This window comes from Stereum hirsutum, assembly GCF_000264905.1.
Source record: "Stereum hirsutum FP-91666 SS1 unplaced genomic scaffold STEHIscaffold_9, whole genome shotgun sequence".
Lineage (NCBI taxonomy): Eukaryota > Fungi > Basidiomycota > Agaricomycetes > Russulales > Stereaceae > Stereum > Stereum hirsutum.
The window spans coordinates 1,042,049-1,062,336 of record NW_006763139.1 but is presented as its reverse complement, the minus strand read 5'-3'; the positions used below and the strand labels follow the sequence as shown (position 1 = coordinate 1,062,336).

General features: G+C 52.0%; 5 protein-coding genes across 5 annotated transcripts; 1 reads left to right on the top strand and 4 right to left on the bottom strand.

The window, feature by feature from the left end:
- Positions 1-695: 695 nt before the first annotated feature.
- Positions 696-2,232, bottom strand: STEHIDRAFT_59684 (UAA transporter; the record flags this gene model as incomplete). The annotated part of the gene is made up of 2 exons (XM_007305165.1): positions 696-2,073; positions 2,132-2,232. The coding sequence occupies 2 exons, from the start codon at positions 2,230-2,232 to the stop codon at positions 696-698; spliced, it is 1,479 nt and encodes a 492-aa protein (XP_007305227.1).
- Positions 2,233-3,046: 814 nt separating this feature from the next.
- On the top strand, positions 3,047-6,530 carry STEHIDRAFT_59325 (uncharacterized protein; the record flags this gene model as incomplete). Its single annotated transcript, XM_007305143.1, has 12 exons — positions 3,047-3,136; positions 3,198-3,289; positions 3,349-3,553; positions 3,622-3,777; positions 3,850-4,005; positions 4,082-4,336; positions 4,397-4,624; positions 4,697-4,938; positions 5,005-5,192; positions 5,254-6,027; positions 6,089-6,330; positions 6,402-6,530. The coding sequence occupies 12 exons, from the start codon at positions 3,047-3,049 to the stop codon at positions 6,528-6,530; spliced, it is 2,757 nt and encodes a 918-aa protein (XP_007305205.1).
- A 2,411-nt stretch (positions 6,531-8,941) lies between these two features.
- On the bottom strand, positions 8,942-10,817 carry STEHIDRAFT_158123 (uncharacterized protein; the record flags this gene model as incomplete). Its single annotated transcript, XM_007305475.1, has 4 exons — positions 8,942-10,327; positions 10,394-10,450; positions 10,515-10,625; positions 10,707-10,817. 4 exons carry the CDS (start codon positions 10,815-10,817, stop codon positions 8,942-8,944), a joined length of 1,665 nt encoding a protein of 554 aa, XP_007305537.1.
- A 255-nt stretch (positions 10,818-11,072) lies between these two features.
- STEHIDRAFT_80896 (acyl-CoA dehydrogenase) lies at positions 11,073-13,502 on the bottom strand (the record flags this gene model as incomplete). The annotated part of the gene is made up of 12 exons (XM_007305225.1): positions 11,073-11,275; positions 11,354-11,453; positions 11,520-11,575; positions 11,636-11,771; positions 11,854-12,156; positions 12,227-12,486; positions 12,541-12,646; positions 12,723-12,893; positions 12,992-13,142; positions 13,200-13,290; positions 13,347-13,367; positions 13,455-13,502. 12 exons carry the CDS (start codon positions 13,500-13,502, stop codon positions 11,165-11,167), a joined length of 1,554 nt encoding a protein of 517 aa, XP_007305287.1. The 3' UTR covers positions 11,073-11,164.
- A 1,169-nt stretch (positions 13,503-14,671) lies between these two features.
- On the bottom strand, positions 14,672-19,820 carry STEHIDRAFT_169399 (uncharacterized protein). Its single transcript, XM_007305474.1, has 5 exons — positions 18,448-19,820; positions 18,332-18,388; positions 18,185-18,254; positions 16,700-18,109; positions 14,672-16,355 (listed from the first exon to the last, which is right to left on the bottom strand). Exons 1-5 carry the CDS (start codon positions 19,374-19,376, stop codon positions 15,036-15,038), a joined length of 3,786 nt encoding a protein of 1,261 aa, XP_007305536.1. The 5' UTR covers positions 19,377-19,820; the 3' UTR covers positions 14,672-15,035.
- Between the last annotated feature and the right edge of the window lie 468 nt (positions 19,821-20,288).

The window sequence follows — 20,288 nt, the reverse complement described above, 5'->3', positions numbered from 1 at the left end:
AATACCCTGCCCTCAACGCGGAGAGTACTTCGGGAAGCGTGGGGGGCGGTTTGAGGAGGTTGGCGCACCAGAGGAGTGTGTTGTTCGCTAAGGGTGGGCAGGAGTGCTGAGCACTTTGAGTCCTGCTTGTGTGTTGTTACGTTTGAAGGACCGGGTTGAACTCTCATAGGAGGTGTTGGTTGGATTCTTACCCGCCCCTTACGCGGACATTCGTTTTATATTACCACAAATGTTGTATACGTCGTTACCTGTGTCTTGATTGTCTTTTTCCTACTATTATGATCGCGTTTGTACTTATATTGTCTTTATTTGTTGTTATGTTTTACATCGCTACACCGGCGTACTCTAATACATCTGTACTCTGACGTCCCTTCTTCGGGACCATCAAGTTTGTTGACCGGTTTCGTCTGAGCCCATGCTATCGACTGATGAACTTCTACTTTCACCCATCCGCTCTTTTTGAGTGCACCTGTGTACCCCTTGTCACTGTAAAGGCCATCGACTTGAAAAGTCGACGAAGAGGGGGCACGTTGTCATTAGAATGTGAAGTAGAAAGCATCGAAAATAAATACAGCATCGACACTCTAATATGAATCCTTCTAGCAAAGCACAGAAGCCCAACAAGCGAACATTATATGTACATATCATCCAACCAAGAACCCTCGACACTATAACCCGATAGGCGGCAGCGACGTTCACTCTTTCTTATCCTTCACCTCAGGCTTTCTCTTCCCACCAACCGCATACCCCACAGTCCCCAAGCCTACCAATCCAGCCCCGAGCCACATCATCCAAACCGCCACATCCTCTTCTTCGCCTCCCGCTCCCTCACCACCATCACCCTTCCCTCCCATCCTGAACAACACGACGCTCAAAATCAGGGATACAGCCTTCCTCACGACGAGAATGAGTGTGACGGTGAGGTTATTCACGCGCGTCGTGAGGCGGTTGACGCCCGCGGTGCAGAGGAGTTGCGTGAGTGTGTTGAGGACGAGGAGTGGGAGAGCGGATGGGATAGAATTGAGGTAGGGAAGGAGGAAGGTTAAAGTTGTGTGGAGGACATAGGCTGTCTTGGAGGTCATAGGGAGAGGAAGAGGTGGAGAGAGCGGTGGAAGAAGGGGTGATCCTGGGCCGGGGAAAGAGGAGGATGAGAAAGATAGAGGTGAGGATTTTGGAGAGGTCAGGGAGGAGAGAAGGGATGAGCTCGATAAAGATTGGGCGAGGGAGGGGGAGGAAGAAGAAATGCGGAGGATAGATTGAGTTTGTGAAGTAATGTCATTGCGAACGAAAAGGAACATGGGCAATGAGAGAAAGTGGAGGTAGAACATGGACTCTTCCCAGGTGGAGGGACGGGTATCTTTAGGTTGTTGTGGCGTCGGTGGGGTGATTGACTCGGACTTCGTCGATGATGAGGAAGGCTGGGAAGTTGTTTTAGGTGCGGCGTAGTGTGAGTATGTCCTGTCTTGAACGATTCCCAAAAATCCAGAGAGGACGAGAGCGAGGGTCAAGATTCCAATCCCTGTGAGGTACATTTGAAGGCCGGATGATGATGGTTCAGTCGTCGACTTCACGTCTCCTGAAGATACGTTCACCGAAGGTGGCTTGCGTGATTTGACGGTAGAAGCTGAGAGACTTGCAACAATCACTCCCGCAGTGACTAGGAGAACGGACAGGACTTGCGTAATGGTGTACCTGCGTGTCCGTGTAAACGAAGCGGTTGGAAGAACGAAATGAACCCATACGTACCTCCTACCGGAGATCAGCCATCCCATAACCATACTGATGACCAGACCTCCACTCCTGAATATGATGTGTACTGGCATAGGAATACGGAAGGCAAAGGCCTTGTTGTTCAAGAGCGAGATGACATAGAATAAAACAACTTGAATGAGATAGGGTGTGAGCGGAATTCGGCGCCGTTTCAGCCATGGTATTGGCATGCCAAGTGGTCCACGTATTGTTGTGATGAATTTGGGTAGGCCGTGAATGGAAATGACCACGAATTGGGCGAAGGTGAGGAGAGTACCGGCAGAGGCATGAGTCTGTGTTATGCGTTCGAGGGTGAGGGCATTGCTGTCCCACAAATATACAAGTCAGTTTATATTTGGGCGTTGAACGTAGTGCGAAGTACCTGCAGCAACCACCAAACACAAGACTGAATGTTGAGGTCCAGTCAAATAGCAGAGCAAGCGAGAGACCACGGAGGAGGGCCTCTGAGCGCTTAGAAGACATCCTGGTTGTCGAACCAGCGATTCAAACCTCGAGAAGTGTGATGGAGAAAACCCAAGAAACTAGTTCACTGTGCTTTTAAGAACATACAGCGCGAACGCTGGCATTATCGAAGGCAGCATGATTGTCGACGTGGTCGTCGTCCCGAAGGCGCGTGCCACAACGTGCTGTGCCACACAGCTTCATCTCGGCGCAGATTAGATTAGATCTTCCAACCAAGTCCATGATAATATTGAGATCTGAAGAGACTGGTTTCATGTTTCTCGTAATTGTTGTCTCGAGAGGTCGCAGAGGATTTAGTAGAAATAACAATAGCAGAAAGAATATAAGAAAAAATATGTTGACCTTTTTGAGCCTGGACATCGTCTGCGAAGAGAAAGGCGCGGAGCAAGCTAGAAATAACGCGAGTGATTAATATTTACGGCATGAGATGAGTCTGCATAGGGGGATTACAGGAATTGTGCTCAATGCTCGGCGTGAACGACGGTGAGGAAAGATAGCAGCAATTTTGCTGGCATCGGAGAAGGCAACAATAACGGCGTACAAAACGCGCTTGTCACGTGACGTGCACTTTACTTCTTTGCAACTTCGACTCAGGCTACTCCTAGCTTCGACCGCTCTCTTCCTGCTCTCTTCAGTCTTCCTACATTCTCTTGGGCATTCGTTTCAAGCGTATCTGAGCTCCTTCCAACGGGATTGTTGTCTAGCCGACATGAGCTACGAACGGTCGTACGGTGGCTACGGTGGTGGAGGCGGTGGACGAAGGCGGAACAGAGGTATGCTCATTGTTATCCCTATGCTGTTAAGAGGCTAACATATGTCAGATTACGAATATGACCGCCGTCAGGAAGTATACGAGTCTCCCGAGGAAATCTTTAGGACGGCCGTCATTCGGTTTGGCGATGTGGTCAGTGCTGAACGAACGGCACCTCCAACATTCAACAACGCGTCTAACTACCCTTATTCAGGACATCGAAGGAGAGCTCCCCAGGCTTGCTAGCCAATTTCGGGAATATTTGCCTCCCAATATCCCTTTGTTCTCAGAGGCTCTTCGAATAAGGTGTGTAACGCCTCCATCCCACGTCAGACGTGGTCTAAGCGCCTGTACGGATGCTGCAGTGTCACCGAACAACCGTACAAGATTCCCCACTATGCTGCCCTCCTCGTCTCTCTCTGTGGGTCAACACCTTCTCAGGAACAGGATGGCGAGAACGCTTCTATGAATGCAGACGAGCCGTCACTTGGGAGACAGATTCTGGATGACTTTTGGAAAGGTTTCCAGACGTATCTCGACAAACTTGCGTGGCGAGAGACGCGTCTCTGCGTAAGCACATCCTCAAACGATCTCTAAACTCACCCGCTTATACTCTGGTCGATCTTCATGGCCACCAGGTTCACTTCTTTGCGCACCTGACCATCGCCAAAATTATCTCTGCGCCTTCAATGCTCGGTCTCCTTCAATCTTTTACCTCTGTGCTCGACGAATTTGGTGTCTCGCATGGACGAGCCAAAAGAGCGGCGCTTTGTGCTGCAGAAGGTCTCATGCGGGTGCGTTTCTGTCTGTTCAAGCATGATGCATTACAGTTAAGTGGCGATGTTGACTTGGGCCACATCAATCAGGCTGGTCCAGAGCTCAAAAAATACTCGGCTGCGTCGGTGAGCGAGATGATCATGGGGATTCAGACCTACAACGAATCGGTTCAAAGCTCCAAATGGCTTGTACAACCCATTCTGTGCCTTCACTCTACCGAACTCACCAAGGAGCACGTTGACGAAGTTCGTCCTTCTCTTCATGCCACTTGTACTCGTATACTCATGATATCGCCCTCCAATGCGTTATTAATCATTCTAGCACATCGACTGCGCCGTCGCGGCTCTCAAAACCCTCGAAGCATCCGACTTCGTTGACATACCTTCCATATACCCACAGCCGTACCTCACTCTTCCCTCCCCCCCTATCACGACCGCCGGCCAGTTCGACCTACCTTCGGTTCTCGTACCACCAGAGGTCATCGAGTTAGACAATATGCCAACCGATGAAGGTGAAGACGCGCTCGTGAAAAAAGAAGAGTGGCCAGACTACATGCTTCGCTTGTTTGAGAACGATGTGCGTTTAGTCCTCGGCCGTACACCTTTTACGCATGCTAACAAACAACTTAATACACAGGTCACACCAGACCTAGCATCACCAGCAGGGTATGCTGTGCGTGCAGACCTTCTGGATATCGTGGACATCTTTGAGATAAACAGAAAGGAATGTGCAAGATTGTTGATGGAATATCCAAAATGGACAGTGCAGGGGACATTCAAGCCCAAACCTGGAACACCAGGCGATATTTCAGACAGGATACCAGAACCGGATAAGGACTGGCAGCTTGAAAGCACTATCATCGAGGTCTATTCATTTCATTCCCTCTCTTCCGTAACTTCGGTTTAACACGTCCGTCGATGCAACGCCACATAACAGACGATCCTCAGCATGCAATTCATCCTCCCCGAGTCCCCTCACAAAACGATATACTATATCGCCCTCATTACCGAACTATGCAAGCTCTCTCCACAGACGGTTGGTCCTGCCGTAGGCAAGTCTATAAGGCGGCTATACGCGTATCTTGCGGAGGGACTAGACGTGGAGATCGGCAGGCGGTTTGCGGAATGGTTCTCTGTGCATATGTCAAACTTCGGATTCCAGTGGGTATGGAAGGAGTGGTATGTTGGATTTTCTCGTTTGAAGCTGGGTGGGGCTAAATGTGATACGGTATCGTGACACTACAGGATCCCGGATCTGGCTCTCACACCTCAACATCCGAAACGGGTGTTCGTTCGTCGAGCACTCGAGTTCGAGATCCGTCTGTCATACTTCGACCGTATCTTGAAGACCCTCCCTGAACCATTCCAGGACCCGGAGGCCGGTGCCATGTCTGATCAAGGGCCAGGGCCTGAGTACGACTACGATGATCCCAGTAAGTTTCTCCATTGTCTCTCCCGAACTCAGGGAATTTGATTTTGATCGTTTCATTTCAGGTGCACCACACCACGATGCCGCTCAGAGTGTGCTGAACCAACTCCGTGGCCGCGCCAAACCTGAAGACGTCCTCTCCCTTCTTACCTCCCTCAAACACTCCATCTCTGAATCCGAACTCGAAAACCCCACCACCTCCGGCGGCGCCCCGCTCAACGTCGACTTTGTCGTCCGTTCCATCGCCATTCAATCTCTGCTCCACATCGGCTCACGCTCGTTCTCGCATTTCTTGAACGCCATAGAGCGGTACATCACCTTATTGCGAACATTGACTGGCTCGACGAATACGTCGGGGAGTGTGGGTGGAGTCAGTGGTGGTGAGTCGGATATGAGCCCATCGAAAGCTGAGGAGGCGAGGATGGACGTACTAGGGATCGTAGCGACGTTCTGGAGGAGGAATAGGCAGATGGTGGGGATCGTCTTCGATAAACTGATGCAGTATCAGATTGTCGATCCAACGGATATCGTCAAGTGGGTGTTCAAGGTCCAAGGGAATCGCTCGTCAGATTCTTCTTCTGCGCCTGGGGCAGGTGGAGACATTGCACGGGAAGCTGGTATCGATTGGGACCTTCTGAAGGCTGCTGTGGATAAGGCGAATGGGAGAGTGGTGGTGGCGAGGAAGAAGGTGGCGTTACTGAGAAAGGAGGAGGACGAGAAAAGGGCGAGGAAGATGGCAGCGGAGGCCGGGAAGGGTGCCGGAGATGGTGGACTGACTACGGACGGGATGGCAATGACGGGGATGGAAATAGATGGGGAGGGGGATGAGGTCAAGCCAGGTCAGATATCAACCTCCTTTAGCATCATCTGTATACTGATTGTATATGGGCGCTGCAGAAGAAGCAGTACCAGCAGAAGACTCACCTGCACTGATGACAGCCCTCAAAGCCTTCGGTTCATTAACAAAGGAACAAAAAACGATGCTTTCCAGCGTACTAGCAGGCTTTGTCGACCAGGTATGCGCAAACTCTTCGAACCCAGACGTGGTCTCCGAGAAGGCGTGGGAGGACCGAGCTGTCTGGGGAGATGAAGAGTGGAGGCTTTGGACGACTTGGGCGTTGTATAAGCATTTTTGCAGAGCTGTGAGTACTTCATCTTTCTCTACTAACCTGATACTATGAGTGAACTTCCATTGACGGTTTGTCCTTTAAAGTACGCGCCATACCTTCGGAACTACGCCACAACGCTCGGGACGGTGGCCTTTGCGAAAATCGATGGTGCAACCGACGATTCTGCGTTGCTCATGAAAAAGATATGGAATGTAGCCATTGGGCAAGAGTAAAGATTATGTCCTCTTTTAGCTCCCTTCGATATCGCTTTCTCACTGCACTAGGACATCGTGTTACCGTCTTTTGTTGTCCATGTATACTATTTGGCGTTCGCCTGCTCGTTGACTTATGTTGTTTCGTTGTGTCGCATCCTCGGGGTGGTCTTTAGCTATATTTATGTTCTTACGCTCGTTCCTGTAAATATGAAGTGTTGTGCAGTGCAGAGACATCCTATCAAGTTGCTGACCTTCCAATAGCACCCTCATCGAAGTTGATCCCGGTGTTTGATTGTACGAGTTGTTGTTTGAGACTCCGATTCAGAGTCCGATGAACGCCACACAAAGTCAATCACTTGGATCCGGTCTATGCAGTACACCATGAGCGCTTTCTCGCTGAAACAACGACAGGTCGGTCAATAGTCTTTTCGCTGACGCTACCATTGAGCCTCTATATCTCAACCAATGGCACCTACCACTCGAAGGCGTTCTATGCCCTCTCATCGGCGTGTTCCTCACAGATCACCTCCGCCTCATCCCAAACGACCCCCACCCCACCGCCACATCACTCATATACTACGCCTCCCGAACGAACTTCTCACAGAGATAGTCATACTATGCTCTGAGTGCAGGCCGACACTTGCTGCACTTATTCAAACATGCAACCGACTACTTGACATTACCGCACCACACCTTTACCGATCCATCCGGTTCTCCTGTGGCGGTACTAGTCCGAGAACAAACGACATTCAGCGCGCTACATCTTTGTGTTCCGCTTTGCTTAGTGATTTGGAATTTGGTAATCACGTTAAATCACTCCGTCTCGACAACCTCAGGTATGTTGGGCAGCCTTTTACTATGAAAATGTACACCTGCGATACTACTACGTGCTCCTTAGTTGCGAGTTTCTGGACACGCACTCCACCGACCTTGGCGCACCGTTCGCGACTGCCCTTCGTAACATCCTCGCGCAATGCGTTCCGAACCTGAAGGATCTTCGTATTCGATGCGAGCAACTTTATCGTGAAGACCTACGCACCATCGATCAACAATTGGTTTACACGCCCTCACGCATGAATCGATTTAGGCATTCTCCCACTGGCATCCTCCAGAAATGCCACTTGCGTAACCTCGAAACCTTTCATTTCGAGATCCCTATCGCGAACAATCTCAACCTCTGCCAATTTCTAAACAAACACCCGACCCTCACCGACATCCGTCTGGGCCACACAGCTGGCTATTACGGACATATTGACTCAGAAACCTGCCCGAAACTATGCCTCCTTCCTCATCTCAAGCGCCTCTCAGCGCCTGATTACTATTTCTACGCTTTCGAAAAGCCTATCTCATCCCTCACCGATATCGAAGTCTGGATGGCACCAAGTCCGCACGGTGCCATGATGACCTTAGTCAAGCAACATCTAAAACACCTCCGTAAACGCTATACGGGCCGCGATGGGGACTCCGTCATCGTCACACAGCCAGTTCTCGATTACATAGCTGGAATCGCACCTTCTTTGAAGAATTTGATCATCATACATCGGCCTGGATACCCAGGAACTACCAAATACTTTTCTCGACCAGGCATTCATGTGAGTATCAGAGGCTATTGTGGTCTTTGCATTGCTGTCCAAGTGCATTTACTGTTTCCTACAGGATATACAGGCTGTCGAGAAACCACTTTCTCGTCTCAAAGAACTCGTAAATGTCGATTTCACTGCGTTAACCCTCCAGTCGGCCCTGGGACCTACTGAACGCCTTTGTATGGCCTCCTTGTGGAGCGATCTGTGTCCCACACTCACGACTTGCACGATAAGTCTGTACTCATTCGCCATCCTCTTCACTCGACCGAGCCTGAGAATTGTTTTCTGTTACTCATCGATCTTTCTCGCAGATAATCAGGTCCTTGTTCGTGAGGCGAACAATAACAATAGTAGTTACACCTGGACAGAACGACCATAAAGATCCAGGCCGACGATATTTCAAGTATACGTCAACTGGCCCTCAGAATTTCCATCTTCTCTACTATCCCAGGCTAGATTTTCAGACCTGTGAATAGTCGTTTGTCACTCGCGAGCCGTACACATGATGTGAACGGTGCTGTTTCGGACCTAATTACTTCGCGCTCTGTTCTTTTCTACGTATTCATACCCTCACTCCTCCTTCATACGTGTATCACACCTCTTCTGCAACCTAATACTATGTTTGACCTCATACCTCATTGATCGCATCCGATCCATATTTCCCTCCTCCAAAGCCACTAATTCCTCCCCGAGCTGCTCGAACATCTCATCGCCATACTCCATCCTCTTCAAACCTTTCACTCCCGTTCGCGGGATCACGTACTACGTGCCAGACATGACCCTTCCACGTTCACAGCCCCGTACTCCCTATCATCGAGGCAAATATAGACACGAACACGAAGCACCCTAGTCTTCCACCCACGCGCCTCCAAGTTGTTCCAAAACGCCCTCTTCCAAGTGAACCTTTTCTCCAGCAGCTATCCACCTTTGCAAATTTGGGTCCGTCTTCTCCTTCGAGCGTAAGTCGGTACTGTACCTTATGCACAATGCCTCCAGGTTCGGCGTCAACTCGGGCAGACGTTCGAAATATTGGTGATCTGGGAGATTGAGCCGACCCACATCGAGGACCCTCAAGCTTCCTCCTGCGCGCTCCAAGAACACAATAATATGCTTCTCCCAAGCCCTCATCAGCTGTCCCCCCTTCCAATCAAACCAAAGCGGAGTCGCAACAACCAGTCTCTCCAACTTCGGCACCTCCAGCCGGTTCAGAAAATCGAGATCGAGAACTCCCAGTACCAGCTCCCTCAGCTCTGGTAACAACCTCTTCTCACCCTCTGGTACGACAGCTGCTTCATAATTCCTCCTCGAGCCGGATGTCCAAGAGTCGAGTATCATATCGACGTGGGCACTCGGATGTTCAACGTCCCCAGGTCCGACGAGCTCGTTCAGTAAATCGACATTTCCGCGCCATCCCTGCGTGAATGTTGGATAAGCGAGAGCTGCGCGATGTAGCCCATGAGCGAGGTTCGCAAGGTCATCTCCTCGACTAGACGTCCACCACATATCTGGGTCTCGTTTCTTCTTAGGCCCGATATTCGACATCTTCAATGATATAAGTTTCGAGCTGAGCCAGGTCGAATCAGAACCTCCTGGCGCGACTCCTGGAGAAGGCGTGAATTTCCATATCACTTGGGCTCGTCCGTCGAGATGGAATTCAGCGAGGCGAGAATTGAAGGCGGGCAGCATTGGCACGGCATGGTACCATCCCCAATCCGCTGTCTTGTCCTCCGTCTCGATCTTAACAATGCTGGGCTGGATCCACGAGCGAAGGAGAAAGCGAATGAGATAGACCATGTCGAAGCCGTGCCACGAATTCTTCGAGAAGTACCGTAACACGTCGAGGTTATGCACGACGTTCTTTCCCAGTTTCCGAGTGGTTTGGTCGATGGTGCATAGAATCTGCTGGAAGGTAGACTTTCCGTAGTTCCTCGGTGAGACACGTTTGGGGTGCTTGGGAGGATTATCCCAGCTGAAGGTCATGTCGATATTGATGCTTCGCAGGCCGTATGTCCCGGACCGCAGAACGAAGGCTTGTGCTTTGAGGTGTGGATTATGATCGGTTTTTTTGATGGTGAGGTCGCGCCAGAGAGACGGAGTTTCAAGGGTGATATTCCGCCAGGTTCGACAGACCTGGGAGACCGCGAAAACGGATGATGATCCACGCCCGAGCTGCTCGCATATTAGGCGGAGAGGCTCCGCTGGGATGCTTGAGAATGGGGAATGCAACTGGTTCTGTTCGAAGAAGGTCAATGTATGCGTTGAAGCCAGTATTTATATTTGCGATGACCACACCCTTACCATGATCAATACCTGTTTATCCTGGTTTTCTTTCTCAAATATGACCCGAGCACGAAGCTAGTAGAGGGATAGGGTCGTCACAGTCAGGATTAAGGGGTGGTATTTTCAAATAATCACATACGTTATCATCTTCTCCACACAGACTGACGGCCTTCTCCAATAATACCACGCCGACTTTCTGCAGGCCAACCTTCTGTAACTGCTGTGACATGCGAAGCAAGACATCGGCTTTCTAGTGGTTATATTATGCGAGTATTAGCCGCCATCAACCAAACAGCAGAAAGAGATCCCGTTACAAATGTGATAGACGTACCACGCTCCCTGACTTTGAGTCGTCGACCGTTTTCTCTAGCTCATCATGAAGAGACTTTAGAGTATCCACAGTTATGCCCAGTTGGCTGATGACGGCGGGTAGGCTTTCCATCCAGGTTAAGCAGAAATTGTCACGATATAGGACTGCTATAGCTTAGGTCCAGGCAGAACTCGAGGAACAGGACGCGTCGGTGAAGATGATGGTCGCGTTCAAAGACAAAGAAACGCGTGCCACACCAAGTGGCGTAACCCCTGTCTGTCGAAAATTTAGGCTCCGATATGTGTACCGGTCCCCCAGAATTTGTGCGGCGATCCCAGACTGTCCCACTGTCGGGAATCCCAACTCCATAGCAAAGTCTCAGGCTGTGCGATAACAAAAAAGGATTCACTACTAAGTCCAGTACGAAGATAAGTAGACTATCCAGCCTGGACTCGTAGTGAAGATAAACATCCTGAATCTCACAACCTCGCGTTCTTCGGCATCTTCTTCAAGGCCTGTCTCACGCCCAGGTCTCCCAGCACATCCTCCGCGCCACCAAGAATCGCATCATACGGCGACGTCCGATGGTACTACACACAAAATGAAGCGGATCAGTATGAGAACGAGGCGTACTGGCAGTCATGTCATAGCGAAAAGTAGAAACGCACGTTCTCGATGAACTTGCCCATGCCGGTCTTGGTGATACCTCGTCCTCCAAATATCTGTGTCGAATCCTCAGCAGTTTCTCTTCCTGTCTTCGTGATATACCTGCGCACCATAATCGTACATCAGTATTAGGAGTCAATTCGAGTAAGGATAAGTATGAATGCCTACTGCTTCAACAATCCGATGGGGCCAGCGAGCTTGTCGGACTGCTCTGCATATGACATCTACAAGGCAGTATGCTAGCGTAAGAGGAGCAAGAGAAAACGAAAGAGGAGTCGACGAACATTATTCATTTGATGTGTGATCGTCTCAAGCCAGTTTTGACCAGATTCCACTCTCGAGATCATAGCAGCAAGTTTCGCGCGGATGACAGGTTGGGCATGAAGAGGTTTACCGAAAACTATCCGCTGCTGAACCCACCTATATCGACAGGAACAAGATGGTCAGCGGGGGAAATTACAAGCGAAGGAAAGATAGTGGGCAAGGAGACTGCAAGACACACTTCAAGCACTCTTCCAGGACCAATCTCTGCGCGGCCAAACTCATGCATGTAATCATCCACCTCTCATGATTGAAGTTGCTCAAAATGACGCTCATACCCTTTCCCTCCTTTCCCAACGTGTTCGCAATGGGCACGCGGACTTTATCGAATGTCACGTACGCTGTCCCTGCGGTTGATGAGTAGGCGGTCTTGATCGGTTTGGTGGAGAGGTCGTCGGAGCGCGGGACGAGGATGACAGTGAAGCCGGTGTCTGTCTTGCAGCCTACGGTGAAATAGTCGGCGAAAGTGCCGTTCGTAATCCACCTGTATACCGTGTTGTCCATATTAATCAACTAATTCCAGGTGGGGTGAAGTCCGGAAAACGGTTGCATACTTCTTAGTCCCGGTGATGACCCATTCATCCCCTTCCTTTTTCGCCTCCGTCTGCAGCCCACCCACATCACTACCCGCGAACGCCTCGGTGATAGCAAGGCAGATGTACTTCTTCCCCGAAAGCACTTCAGGGACGACTTTTGCCTGTATTTCAGGCGAGCCAAAATTGAGCACTGGAGGCAGACCAATGCAACCACCCGCAAGCATGCCATCGAAAAAGCCGCGAGCGCCAACACGGGAAAGTTCACTGTGGACAATGAGCTGTTAATCGATATATGTTAGTTTCAAGGATAGACAAAGAATACTGGGGTTTACCTCGTGGAAATAATCATACTCCTCTGGAGTGACCAAACCGCCCATGAGCTTCCGTCCTTTGAGATGCTTCCCAGGGCCAAGTCGCATAGCAGGTATTTCCAACGCGCTACAGAGAGCCCGGATGACAGAGTTCATGTAACGACATGACAGGGAGAAACTGGAGCAGAAGTGAAGTAACATACCACATCTTGTCCACGACCTCTTGCGATATCCGCCGTCCGGTATCTTCGCACTCCTGCGCTTCCGGATACATGACGTCGGAGACAAACTTTCGTACGGCTTTCTGGAAGACCCGGTGTTTATCTGTGTAGTATGGGCTGCTGAAGCCTTTCGCTAGCCATGAAGGCTCCGCACTATACATCGAACGCGAAAGCAATGATTCCTTTAACTCTGTGTATACTTGGTAGTGCAACATATGCGTGAAGAGTGGGATAAGAACTAGAGGACATACTAAGGCACTTGTGAGACCTCATCTGCAGCCAGGGGACGAATGACGGATTCTTCACCAGCGATAGTGCCTATTTGAAGGCGAGCGTATTGGGGACGGAGAAGCACTTCCTGTCGATGGAGACCGAAGAAAGCTTCAGTTGCATCTTTGCCAGCTATTGGACAAAATATATATCAGCACGAGCACCATGAAGTTCTGAGAGCATAATAACCTATTGATTCCACGTGAAGAACAGCGGCTCCTCCGGGATGCATATTAGCGAACCTGGAAACATCATAAACTTTGGCGTCGACGATGATCCACTTCACTCTGTCATGTCAAACCAGTTCAACACAGAATCAGAACACATGAGACTTACTACATCGCCTTCCTTATTATGCTACACGATGAATACGACCAAGCCCAAGGCAACAGTCAGTACGTTCACACCGACTCATACAGGCACCGTATACACAACTCCTCGTACCTTAGCCACATCCTCAACCGAGAATTGCTTCAGTTGCTTCTGCGCCATTGTAACAGACCAGTGAGTTTGATAGAAGAATCCTAGATGATGTCTCTCTGGCACAGCGTAGCCTATAGCAGAGCCCTTAGACGAGATGGTAAGAGAAGAGAGTGTAGCAAAACGGGAGTCTCTGTACAGGCTGTTGCCATTGCCGGAGGATAAAGTAGCCCCGCACTCAAACGCCGATCTCTATTCGCGGATCAACCAAATTTCACATGCTTCCTCGCAAACGCGTCCAGCCCGACTCGCTCCCTGAAACTCGGCGCATGCGCAGGTGCTTTGAAGTTTGAACCAGTAAACGCGCCACCGTGGCCCTTGTAGAAATTATTACTCACATCAGGGGCAGCCGTACTGTGTCACGAAGTTCAAACTCCGACAGGGTTCTATTCTGCACAGGAAGCGAGATAAATATAAACGGAGACACTGCTCTTGCTCTCCACCATACTTAGTCCATCTCATTATTCGTCGTCAGGCGTTTGCGTTCAGATTTCACTGGCCGAAGAAGTTGGTACATGACGTCGTAAATTCAGTCTATCTCGAGGATCTTCGGCGGAACAAATCATGTTCAATCCGAAACATCGAGCCCATATATCCCGAGGCTAGTACACCATCCAAACCTCTTCCCAGCCCATTTCCTCGCCAACATCTGCATCTCTCACAGCCGATACATCGCTCCAAACTTAGCGTACAAGAACCCATGCTCACGATATGAATTATTATACCCAACATGACACAACACGCACCCGTATCCGTACTTCTCAAGAACCAGAACCAGGTACCCAAGCACCCATACACCCAAGCTCAAGGGTGCCGTGCCGCAAGCAACGTTCCGCAGAAGATTCAAGCACATAACGAGGAGCGTGGAACAGAAAATATTACAGACACTTCATAAAATCGAGCTAGCTGACCGACTGACCGACCGACTGAACCGAACCGTAACAAGACAGCGAAATTCACGATACATAAGAGCTAGAACTAGAGCTAGAATGGAGATTCAACAGAAAGGCACCAACGGAACGACGCGGATACCACAAAGGAAAATGAAGTCGAAAGAGAAGCAAAGGGCAGCAAAAAAAAGAAAGAAAGAAAAGAAAAGAAAGAAGACTATACGGCGGGCGAATCATCGAAGAAAGCGCAGGATAGAGCAAGAGGATAAGAAAGGGATGATGTCCAGGAAGGTTTGAGGTGAGGTTCAAAAAATAGAGAGATTGAGCAGAGAAGACGGAGGATGGGACATAGAAGCATAAATTCAAAGTGTGGCTGAAGAGAAAGAGAAGCGGGGCGGGGGCAATGTTGACTGTGGACCAGGCCAAGGGCTCGTGAAGCGAAAGCGTGTTTGACCGACACATAGCGTGGAAAAAGGAAGAGAACAGACGGCGAAAGGTGAAGGAATATGAGAGCAACGAGTCATCGACAGCGACACAGAGATAGAGATCCGATAAGTACGTGTGGTATATCATAGATTTTTCGCCACAACGGCCAGAGCAAGGGAGCAGGGAGGCAGACAGGTAGAGTAGGAGATGATCGATGCAATGGCGAGGGTTATGACCAGTTAAAGAAATCATCCATCTGCGCCGTAACGTCCGCCGGCGACGAATGATGCGACTGTGACAACTGCTGTGGACCGACACTGCCTCCAGCACTCCCACCGGGCGTTCCAACATTATCGACCCCAACGAACCCCTGCCCCCCTTGCCATCCACCACCCGAGCTAGGCGAAGAAGCGGCAGCGACATTAGAAGGGAACCCAGGGTTTCGACTGTGCGCGCTCCCGGGTGGTGATGGGCCATACCCGCTGCCCCCTTGCTGCTGTGGCCACCCGGAGCCCATACCACCGTCGCTCCCACCGGTCATTTGCGGGTTAATGAAACCAGAACCAGGCCCGGCACTTCCTCCCCCACCTCCATGCGACCCAGCAGGTGACGGCGCACCCATGCTTCCACCAGCGCTGCCACCCCCGCCTACCGATCCACCACCAACAACAGGCACATTCCCCTGTGACGCGGCTGCCCTATTCATCATCATCACCCTCTGCAGTTCCTGCGCCTGTTGTCCTTGCGGTCCTTGAGGGATCTGTTGTGGCCCGCCGATCCTAGGCGTCATAGGCGATTCGCTCGGTGATCGTGTGCTCCTCGCGATACCAGGAATAGCCGCCGAACCAGACCGCATCATACCAGGAAATCCACCGTCAGGTCCAGGTCCTCCAGGTCCTCCAACTGGCGAATGCTGTGCCTGTTGCTGGTGCTGCTGTTGTTGTTGCTGTTGGGCGAGTCGTTGCTGGTGCTGTTGTTGGAGTAGCATATTAGGGTTCATGCCTGCAGCTGTTGGGTTCATCCCCCCACCGCCACCGCCACCCATGCCACCCATCCCCTGCATCTGCGGGTTCATCCCAGCACCGCCATTTCCACCAGCACCAACCCCAACACCAGCGTTCCTCATCTGCTGCTGCCTCTGCATCAAATACAGCTGTCTCTGGTGCGCCGGCAAAGTCTGCAACTGCATCATCTGCTGAGCGTTCAAGCCCAATTGTGCAGCGATCTGGATGAGGTTATTATTTTGGTTCGCATGTCCTCCTCCTCCGCCAACGCCACCGATATTACCCGGACCGTTGTTGCCATTATGGCCGAATGGGAGTCCAGCAGCGGAAGCTGACCGATCCGGAGAATGATGTGACTGCGACATGGGAGACGCCACGTTGGGTACGCCACCAGGGAACTGTTGTTGTTGCTGGGAGTGGTTACCGTTACCATTAAGGGGGAAGGGAGTGGAGGAAGAGAGGTCCCCGCTTGAGTTCTGGCGACTGTGCTGCTGCTGCTGCTGCTGCTGAAGCATCCGAACTTGGTTGCGTTGATGCTGAGCGATCTAAAAAGGAAAGAAGGAAAGAAGGAAGTAATGATACGATGGCGTTAGCATCAGTGATCGACGGTCGACATACATCAACGCTACGGAAGAAGGAAACGAAGTAGAGAGGAGATAAGGTGCGAAACGCGGACGTATAGCGAGCACCCATATACATGCGCGGTCGAAAAATCGAAGTATGATCCGCGATCATATATCACCCGCTTGGAGTGTAATATATAAAGCACCAACGACCAGGAAGCAAAAACGAAGAAGCGCAACCCATCGAAGCCCTCGACTCACTCCCACCCATGAAACCGCAGCCAAAAACACCCCACGAGTCGAAAAAGTGTCCAAACGAAACTCACCTGGGCCTGTTGCATCTTCACCACTTGCTGCTGCGTGCTCATCTGCATGAAATTTGGTACGTTCTTCACCATGTACTGCATGAGCGGGCTGTTCGTGTGCTGCAACATTTGGACGAGTTGCGCCGGACTCGATACCGGAGGATTGCCGCCACCACTACCACCCGCACCGCCATGACCGCCGCTGCCCTCCCCTCCACCACCCATTCCGACGCCTCCAATGCCCATGCCCGCCGCTCCCATCCCTCCCATGCCCCCATTATTCATCCCACCAGCAGCTCCCAATCCACCAACAGGCCCACCCATCTGCGGATGAGTCGGTGACATCTGTCTCTGCGCGTGCTGTTGTTGTTGTTGCTGTTGCTGCTGCTGATTCTGCATCATCGCCGCCCGCATCTGTGACTTCCTCTTCTCTTCTTTCTCCCTCAACAACATCATCTGCTGCGCCTCGCTCATCCCATCTTGCATCCCTCCAACTCCCATCCCGCCCATCCCCCCGAGACCTCCCAACCCGCCAATACCTCCCACACCACCCATCCCGCCAGTCATAGGACTGAATCCTTCCTGTCCCTGTCCCTGTCCATGTCCTTGGCCGCCACTCGCCTGCCTCTGCTGCTGCTCCCTCATCTGCAGCTCTCTCATATGTTGCTGCTCTCTCAACTGCTGCTGCTGTCTCGCCTGAGCCTGAGCCTGCTTCAGATTCATAGCCTCCTCAGGCGACATTCCACCCATGCCACCAACGCCACCCATCCCTCCAATCCCCCCAACACCACCGATGCCACCGATGCCAGGCGCCGGCGTCCCCGATGGAGGCGGGGCCATACTCGACCCCCTCAACCTCGGATCCTTCATCCCCATCCCCATCCCATTATTCGGCATCCCCATCGGCGCGTTCATGTTCATATTCATGCCCATGCCCATGCCCGCGTTTGGACCCGGAACACCACCGATCGGACCCGACATGGAGTTCATCGAGCCAGAGGCGGAAAGGGAGCCAGGGCCAGACGACCCTTTCCGTTCGCCCGTATCTCTCCTCTTGTGCGCCGGTGGACCTCCTCCCACCATTCCTCCAACGCCGAGCCCCCCTACATTACCGCCGATACCTCCAATGCCGCTCAGGCCGCCTATACCGCCGTCCATGGATATAGTGGATCCGTGGCCATCGTCTGGGCGTTCTCGCTTTAGCGAGGACGACGAGTGTTGACCTCGTTGTTGCGCCTGTTGTTGTTGTTGTTGCAGTTGTTGGGCTTGTTGTTGCTGCTGTTGCTGCTGCTGCTGCTGCTGCTGCTGGACGATGAACTGATGTCGGGCGATGTCTTTGGAGAATACGCTGGGGACTTCGGAGTATAGTTCTTGTATTCGATCTGAGAGCGGCGAGTCGAATTTGGGGAGGGGGCGGAAGTCGGGGAGATTCTGTGTGATGTGACCAAAGTTAGGATCAAAGTAAGCGTAAGTTATAGATGTCGCGACGTCGGAGAGGGAACGCACTGTCGTGTTTGGATTGCTATCGACAGCTGTGGCCATCCAGGCGAGATTTGACTCTATACGTCTCGCGAACCTGTGAAAGCGGGACGGCCACCATGCACGCGTGTTTCAGTTATTGTTCGACGTTAAAGGAAGAGGAAGAGAACGTACAAGAGGTATTTAGGATCGCTCTGGGGGACCGACCGAGCCTGGAAGTCCATGCAGATCCTGACGAAGAACAATTCAGTGAAACTTCAACGGAGTGAAAGGGAAGGTACTGAACGCACTTGAAAAGCTCTGCATTGATTTGAAGGATTAGATGAGCTTTTGAGCGTGATGAGCTATTGCTACCGGGCGCGTTGGAAGTAGACGGTCTCGACGTCGAAGGCGGGGAAGGATTAGGTGGATGTGAAGAGGATTTTGACGGCGAAGACGAAGGACCCGCAACAGGCGCTTTCGAGATGGATGGATTTGAGCTCGAAGGTCGATTCCGAGGTCGGAGTGTACGTGTCGACGGCGGAGGTTTCCTCGACGATCCATTCACTTTTGGCGAGGAAGTAGGAGAGCTCGAGCTCGGCTGTGATTTCCCGTCTTTGGAGGTCCCTCCGCCGTTCTGAGAAGAGTCGGCATTGGGAGCGTCGTCGTCGTCTTTCGTGTCGTCGTCGTCGTCCGGGGCAGGCGAGAGCTCGCTGAGAGGCGAGATGGTGCCAGGGTCAGCGACTACACCGGCGCCGTTGTCGCTGCCATCGACGGTGACGGTAAGAGTGGGCGGTGGCTCCTTGGACGACTCTGGTTCTTCCTCGCCATCCTTCTTCGCCGCGCCCTCCTCAGGCTTGCTCTCCTGTTCCGTGTTCTCCTCGCCCGCGCCTCCCTCGCCCTCTACGGCTGGTGGTGCCGCGTTACTCTCCACACCCTCGGTGGCTTCCGCGCCACCTGCTTCCTGCCGTGCTGGACTGCTCTCGGGTGCGGGCGAGAGCGAGGGACGCGGATGATTGCTGTTGTTGGTGCCGTTGCCGTTGACGGGTGTCGCAGGATGGGCGGCGTCGACGTTGGCTGACGTGAGCTGTACGTCGGGCGCGACGTTGTTCTTATGCGGGGGCCAGTTACTGAGGGCGTCGGGAGCGAGATTGTGGGGAAATAGCTGTCCGTTTTGAGGGAGTTCGTTGTTGACCTTTGAGGGAAGGGGGGAGCGATCGACTTGGATCATCGACATCATGGGCCGTCGCGATAGCAAGGGTCGGTAGTCGTAAGCTGCTGAGCCGGACGCGGGACGGACGTGACAAGTCGTCGAGTTGTACTTAGCGAAGGGTGTGGAATGTTGCGACGGCGAGTGCGGTGGGCGTCGTCAGGCGGCTGCCCCGGTTTCCGCGCGCGATTGTGATGGGATTATCCACGAATTCTGCCGTCGTCCGTCGCTGTGGCGGCTGCAAAGGCGATGTGGCGAGCAATATCTGGCCCAGGTTGAGAGCAGACGATAGCTAGCGTTGGGGGTCGATATTCGGCAGAGTCGTCCCAGACAATACCGTCTTCCACACCGCCCACCGTGGGATCCCCTGGCGGAGTCCCAATTCCCTCTGCGGCCGGCAATCATCGTCCCCACTCCGCTCCGGCCGCCCCGCCGCAATCTCCCAAGAAACATACATCGCTGCCAGACAGAGCGCACATTCGCGTTGATGGGGGGGCTGGGAGAACGCTACGTTTTATATCTTCACGCCCGGCGTAGCTCGCAGGCTATAAGTATCCCGCCGGCTTTCCATGAGGAACGAGGGACGCCCCATCTAAATCTTATTACAGCATGATCGAATCGATGGCACCCGCTCCTCCTCGAGCCTCCCTCCCGCGTAGTACTTACAGACGAACTCCTGCTATGAAACCCTATTGCCCATTCTTGGCTCCCACAGAACTCCTCTACTTTTCCCCGCATTCGTTCCCAACCCATCAGATGACGTTCCGAAATTCCCCACCGGACACAGGCACGTCCTGCCCGTTCTCCTCTGTGTGCCCCGATAACATTTTAAATAACCTGGAGCTATATATCGACAGTAGTCCAGCAAAGTCCTTCCACCTCCACAAATTCGGAAATTCGGGCTACGGGACGGGAGCCTGATAAGCAATTGCAGAATAGAAC

Bases quoted from the DNA above. Each gene is read 5' to 3' on its own strand.
- STEHIDRAFT_169399 (XM_007305474.1), bottom strand. From the start codon at position 19,376: ATGATGTCGATGATCCAAGTCGATCGCTCCCCCCTTCCCTCAAAGGTC. The intron at 18,255-18,331 runs GTACGTTCTCTT...CCGCTTTCACAG, and splicing joins AGCGATCCTAAATACCTCTT to GTTCGCGAGACGTATAGAGT. The intron at 18,110-18,184 runs GTGCGTTCCCTC...CACATCACACAG, and splicing joins ATAGCAATCCAAACACGACA to AATCTCCCCGACTTCCGCCC.